We start from the raw sequence: 6,206 nt of genomic DNA on the forward strand, positions 1-6,206 counted from the left end.
AGGGCGGGATCACGCACCCGAAGATGACGGCGTTCCAGAGCATGATGTTGTTGTCGTGCGGCGCGCCGCTGATCCCGGCCGGTGGGTCATGCTGCAGCCGCTTGAAGTCCCGCATCAGGCGCTTTCTCGACGGCGTCGACATCTCCGCCGCCGGCGCTGCCTCAAACCCGCTAGGGCTCACGTACGCACGCACTCTCCCCGCCAGTCGCGTCGGGCAGGTTTAGTTGCGTCCGGAATAGACGAAAGCTTCCAGAGAGAGAATGTGAGACATCTACTGGGCATACCGACGCGTCCCAATCAATCATTTCCCCCTTTTTTATTGGAAAAACCACGAAAATCCAATTTGGCTCTCGGGTGCAGGTGCTCCTGAAATCTGAACCGCAACCCGTCATCACGAACCGTGCATGCATAGGGACACACTGCATGTCCACGAGCATTAAAGAGTGTCACGGCCCCACATGTCCCTTGTTAACTCAACCAAGCCGTCAATTTAGGAGTGGTACAGACGGAACCTAACGGCCGCGTACCATGCGTAACAAACTTGTTCTGCACAGATGCCATACACGCTGGATATTTACTTCATTTACTCACGCATTAAGACCCAATTACCACCAACCGGTTGGAATGCTAGAAAAATCGTTCAAATATATCAGACCACTTGTGCACACACACAGTAAGACCCAATTACAACCAATTGTTGTATAAAGAATATGTTCACATCAAAACTTCAGTTCAGTTATTTTCTAGGGAAAAACTACGGTTCGGTTAACATTAACATCTCGCACTTAGTGGCCATCAACATCTTTGCCCCTAGGGGATTTGTGCAAGTGTTTTTCCTGTGTCTAGCCAATCTACAATTGTTGCACTTCGCCTCCTTCCTCGTCAGTTTTGACAAACCACCTCATTGTGGGCAAGTGGTCCTCTTATGATTCTTGCACCTGCAAATGCTACAGAATCAAGTCCTCTTGCTCACCTCCTCGTATGGAGCTTTTGTCTTTGCTGGTTGTCCGACATCCTGCTTTCCTTTTCTTCTCCGGAGAACATCCATCACCTAGCATTTTCAAGCATGAATTCAGTGAAGTCAAAAGGTTTAACGAATAAATCTTTTCATTTTTTGCAGAAATGATAGTACAAACCTTGATCATGTGGCAGCAAGGCATGCCCATGTGTTCTAGTAATCCACACTTGCACTCAAACTTCTTGCCGTCTTCCGGCACCTTCACCTCATACATAAACCTTGACCACTTCTCTTGCCTCTTTGCTTGCGTGTGGGTTGCCCTGTACAGTTTCTTGCACTCAAGTTTGTCCACTCGATATGCATGCGCCTGATATATTAGCTTGTGTGCCTCTCGATCGACATATTGCATTTGATGACAACTCCTCCTTGCCATTTTTCCCCAAAATTATTGAGAGCAATTTCACATGTAGTAAACATGGGTTGTTAATCAATAGGGAAACTACGAAACTTACAGTTTTCATTTGTTTCTCCTCATGGCTTTCCTCTGAATCTGGTCAAATTGCAAAACGCATATACTGTTTCACAAACATGTCCATAGGGCAGCCCAGTGGCCGCATGGTCCTTAACATGCTATTTGGCACTATCGCTTCTGTGTGTGCTGGTCATCTTTGCACGAAAAACAGCCTTAGAGTATGGTTCGCCCACTTGTGCCTGGTCTCTAAATATGTCTCATGTATACATGATTCATCAGATTGTATGTCTCGATCAGCATCCTCCAGGCTTCTTAAAACTCATCCACGATGAGCATATGGCTGACAACCATGTGGAATTCTGCTTTAAACTCACTCCGCCTTGAATACAAAGGCTTGAGAGTCTCTTTCGCCTTCTTCCACACATGCCACTTGCGCCAACGGTGAGCCGTCGATGGTAATGATGTCTTGTATGCAACCTCAATCGCCCAGTTCTCATCTGCATGCCAACATAGACCATTACAATGCCAGACACTTATAAGAGCCCCCTGTGAAGGAAATATGCCCTAGAGGCAATAATAAAGTTATTATTTATTTTCTCATATCATGATAAATGTTTATTATTCATGCTAGAATTGTATTAACCGGAAAACATGATACATGTGTGAATACATAGACAAACATATAGTCACTAGTATGCCTCTACTTGACTAGCTCATTAATCAAAGATGGTTATGTTTCTTAACCATAGACATGTATTGTCATTTGATTAATGGGATCACATCATTAGGAGAATGATGTGATTGATATGACCCATTCCGTTAGCCTAGCACTTGATCGTTTAGTATATTGCCATTGCTTTCTTAATGACTTATACATGTTCCTGTAACTATGAGATTATGCAACTCCCGTTTACCGGAGAAACACTTTGGATGCTACCAAATGTCACAACGTAATTGGGTGATTATAAAGGAGTACTATAGGTGTCTCCAAAGGTACATGTTGGGTTGGCGTATTTCGAGATTAGGTTTTGTCACTCCGATTGTCGGAGAGGTATCTCTGGGCCCTCTCGGTAATGCACATCACTTAAGCCTTGCAAGCAATGTAGCTAATGAGTTAGTTACGAAATAATGCATTACGTAACGAGTAAAGAGACTTGCTGGTAACGAGATTGAACTAGGTATTAGATACCGACGATCGAATCTCAGGCAAGTAACATGCCGATGACAAAGGAAACAACGTATGTTGTTATGCGGTTTGACCGATAAAGATCTTCGTAGAATATGTAGGAGCCAATATGAGCATCCAGGTTCCGTTATTGGTTATTGATCGAGAATAGTTCTAGGTCATGTCTACATAGTTCTCGAACCCGTAGGGTCCACACGCTTAACGTTATGATGACAGTTTTATTATGAGTTTATATAGTTTTGATGTACCGAAGGAGTTCGGAGTCCCGTATGAGATCGGGGACATGACGAGGAGTCTTGAAATGGTTGAGACGTAAAGATCGATATATTGGACGACTATATTCGGAGTTCAGAAAGGTTCCGAGTGATTCGGGTATTTTTCGGAGTACTCAAGAGTTACGGGAATTCGCCGGGGAGTATATGGGCCTTATTGGGCCATACGGGAATAGAGGAGAGAGGCCAAAAGGAAGGAGGCCTGCGCCCCCCTTCTGGTCCGAATTGGACAAGGGGAGCAGCCCCCTTTTCCTTCTCCCTCTCCTCCTCTTTCCTTCTCTCCTACTCCAACAAGGAAAGGAGGAGTCCTACTCCCGGTGGGAGTAGGACTCCCCCCTTGGCGCACCTCCTCCCTAGGCCGGCCGCCTCCCCCTTGATCCTTTATATACGGGGGCAGGGGGCACGCCATAGACACACAAGTTGATCTACGTGATTGTTCCTTAGCCGTGTGCGGTGCCCCCCTCCACCATATTCCACCTCGGTCATATCATCGCGAAGCTTAGGCGAAGCCCTGCGCCGGTAGAACATCATCATTGTCACCACACCGTCGTGCTGACGGAACTCATCCCCGACACTTTGCTGGATCGGAGTCCGGGGATCGTCATCGAGCTGAACGTGTGCTGAACTCGGAGGTGCCGTACGTTCGGTACTTGGATCGGTCGGATCGTGAAGACGTACGACTACATCAACCGCGTTGTCATAACGCTTCCGCTTACGGTCTACAAGGGTACGTGGACATTACTCTCCCCTCTCGTTGCTATGCATCACCATGATCTTGCGTGTGCGTAGGAAATTTTTTGAAATTACTACGTTCCCCAACAGTGGCATCCGAGCCTGGTTTTATGTGTAGATGTCATATGCACGAGTAGAACACAAGTGAGTTGTGGGCGATACAAGTCATACTGCTTACCAGCATGTCATACTTTGGCTCAGCGGTATTGTGAGATGAAGCGGCCCGGACCGACATTACGCGTACGCTTACACGAGACTGGTTTCACCGTTACGAGCACTCGTGCTTAAAGGTGACTGGCGGGTGTCTGTCTCTCTCACTTTAGCTGAATCGAGTGTGGCTACGCCCGGTCCTTGTGAAGATTAAAACAACATTAACTTGACAAACTATCGTTGTGGTTTTGATGCGTAGGTAAGAACGGTTCCTGCTAAGCCCGTAGCAGCCACGTAAAATTTGCAACAACAAAGTAGAGGACGTCTAACTTGTTTTTGCAGGGCATGTTGTGATGTGATATGGTCAAGACGTGATGCTATATTTTATTGTATGAGATGATCATGTTTTGTAACCGAAGTTATCGGCAAGTGGCAGGAGCCATATGGTTGTCGCTTTATTGTATGAAATGCAAACGCTCTGTAATTGCTTTACTTTATCACTAAGCGGTAGCGATAGTCGTAGAAGCAATAGATGGCGTAACGACAACGATGCTACGATGGAGATCAAGGTGTCGCGCCGGTGACGATGGTGATCACGACGGTGCTTCGAAGATGGAGATCACAAGCAAAAGATGATGATGGCCATATCATATCACTTATATTGATTGCATGTGATGTTTATCCTTTATGCATCTTATCTTGCTTTGATTGATGGTAGCATTTTAAGATGATCTCTCACTAAACTATCAAGAAGTGTTCTCCCTGAGTATGCACCGTTGTGAAAGTTCTTCGTGCTGAGACACCACGTGATGATCGGGTGTGATAGGCTCTACGTTCAAATACAACGGGTGCAAAACAGTTGCACACGCGGAATACTCAGGTTAAACTTGACAAGCCTAGCATATAACAGATATGGCCTCGGAACACAGAGACCGAAAGGTCGAGCGTGAATCATATAGTAGATATGATCAACATATTGATGTTCACCATTGAAACTACTCCATCTCACGTGATGATCGTACATGGTGTAGTTGATATGGATCACGTAATCACTTAGAGGATTAGAGGGATGTCTATCTAAGTGGGAGTTCTTAAGTAATATGATTAATTGAACTTTAATTTATCATGAACTTAGTCCTGGTAGTATTCTGCAAATTATGTTGTAGATCAATAGCTTGCGTTGTTGCTTTCATATGTTTATTTTGATATGTTCCTAGAGAAAATTGTGTTGAAAGATGTTGGTAGCAATGATGCGGATTGGATCCGTGATCTGAGGTTTATCCTCATTGCTGCACAGAAGAATTATGTCCTTAATGCACCACTAGGTGACAGACCTATTGCAGGACCAGATGCAGACGTTATGAACGTTTGGCTAGCTCAATATGATGACTACTTGATAGTTTAGTGCACCATGCTTAACGGCTTAGAATCGGGACTTCAAAGATGTTTTGAACGTCATGGACCATATGAGATGTTCCAGGAATTGAAGTTAATATTTCCAGCAAATACCCGAGTTGAGAGATATGAAGTCTCCAACAAGTTCTATGGCTAAAAGATGGAGGAGAATCGCTCAACTAGTGAGCACGTGCTCAGATTGTCTGGGTACTACAATTGCTTGAATCAAGTGGGAGTTAATATTCCAGATAAAATAGTGTTTGACAGAGTTCTCTAGTCACCATCACCAAGTTAGTAGAACTTTGTGATGAACTACAGTATGCAAGGGATGACAAAAACGATTCCCGAGCTCTTCGTGATGTTGAAATCGACGAAGGTAGAAATCAAGAAAGAGCATCAAGTGTTGATGGTTGACAAGATCACTAGTTTCAAGAAAAGGGCAAAAGGAAAGAAAGGGAACTTCAAGTAGAATGACAAGCAAGTTGTCAGTCCCACGAAGAAGCCCAAAGCTGGACCAAAGCCTGAAACTGAGTGATTATACTGCAAAGGAAATGGTCACTAGAAGCAGAAATGCCCTGAATATTTGGTGGATAAGAAGGATGGCAAAGTGAACAAGGGTATATTTGATATACATGTTATTGATGTGTACTTTACTAGTGTTTATAGTAGCCCCTGAGTATTTGATACTTGTTCGGTTGCTAAATATTAGTAACTCGAAACAGAAGTTACAAAATAAACAGAAACTAGTTGAGGGTGAAGTGACGATGTGTGTTGGAAGTGGTTCCAAGACTGATATGATCATCATCGCACACTCCCTATACTTTCGGGATTAGTGTTAAACCTAAATAAATGTTATTTGGCATTTGCGTTGAACATGAATATGATTTGATCATGTTTATTGCGATACGGTTATTCATTTAAAGTCAAAGAATAATTGTTGTTCTGTTTACATGAATAAAACCTTCGATGGTCATACACCCAATGAAAATAGTTTGTTGGATCTCGATCGTAGTGATACACATATTCATAATATTGATGCCA

The 6,206-nt window shown here is 44.0% G+C and overlaps 1 protein-coding gene across 1 annotated transcript in view; it reads right to left on the reverse strand.

The window, feature by feature from the left end:
* LOC119363743 (ubiquitin-conjugating enzyme E2 2) overlaps positions 1–253 on the reverse strand; it is a 9,152-nt gene extending 8,899 nt beyond the window's left edge. The window contains exon 1 of the mRNA XM_037629113.1: positions 18–253. Within this exon, the coding sequence (XP_037485010.1) occupies positions 18–142 (125 nt within the window). The 5' untranslated portion in view covers positions 143–253. The remainder of the gene's footprint in view (positions 1–17) is intronic.
* Between the last annotated feature and the right edge of the window lie 5,953 nt (positions 254–6,206).

The sequence above is a fragment of the Triticum dicoccoides genome, chromosome 2B (genome assembly GCF_002162155.2).
Source record: "Triticum dicoccoides isolate Atlit2015 ecotype Zavitan chromosome 2B, WEW_v2.0, whole genome shotgun sequence".
NCBI lineage: Eukaryota > Viridiplantae > Streptophyta > Magnoliopsida > Poales > Poaceae > Triticum > Triticum dicoccoides.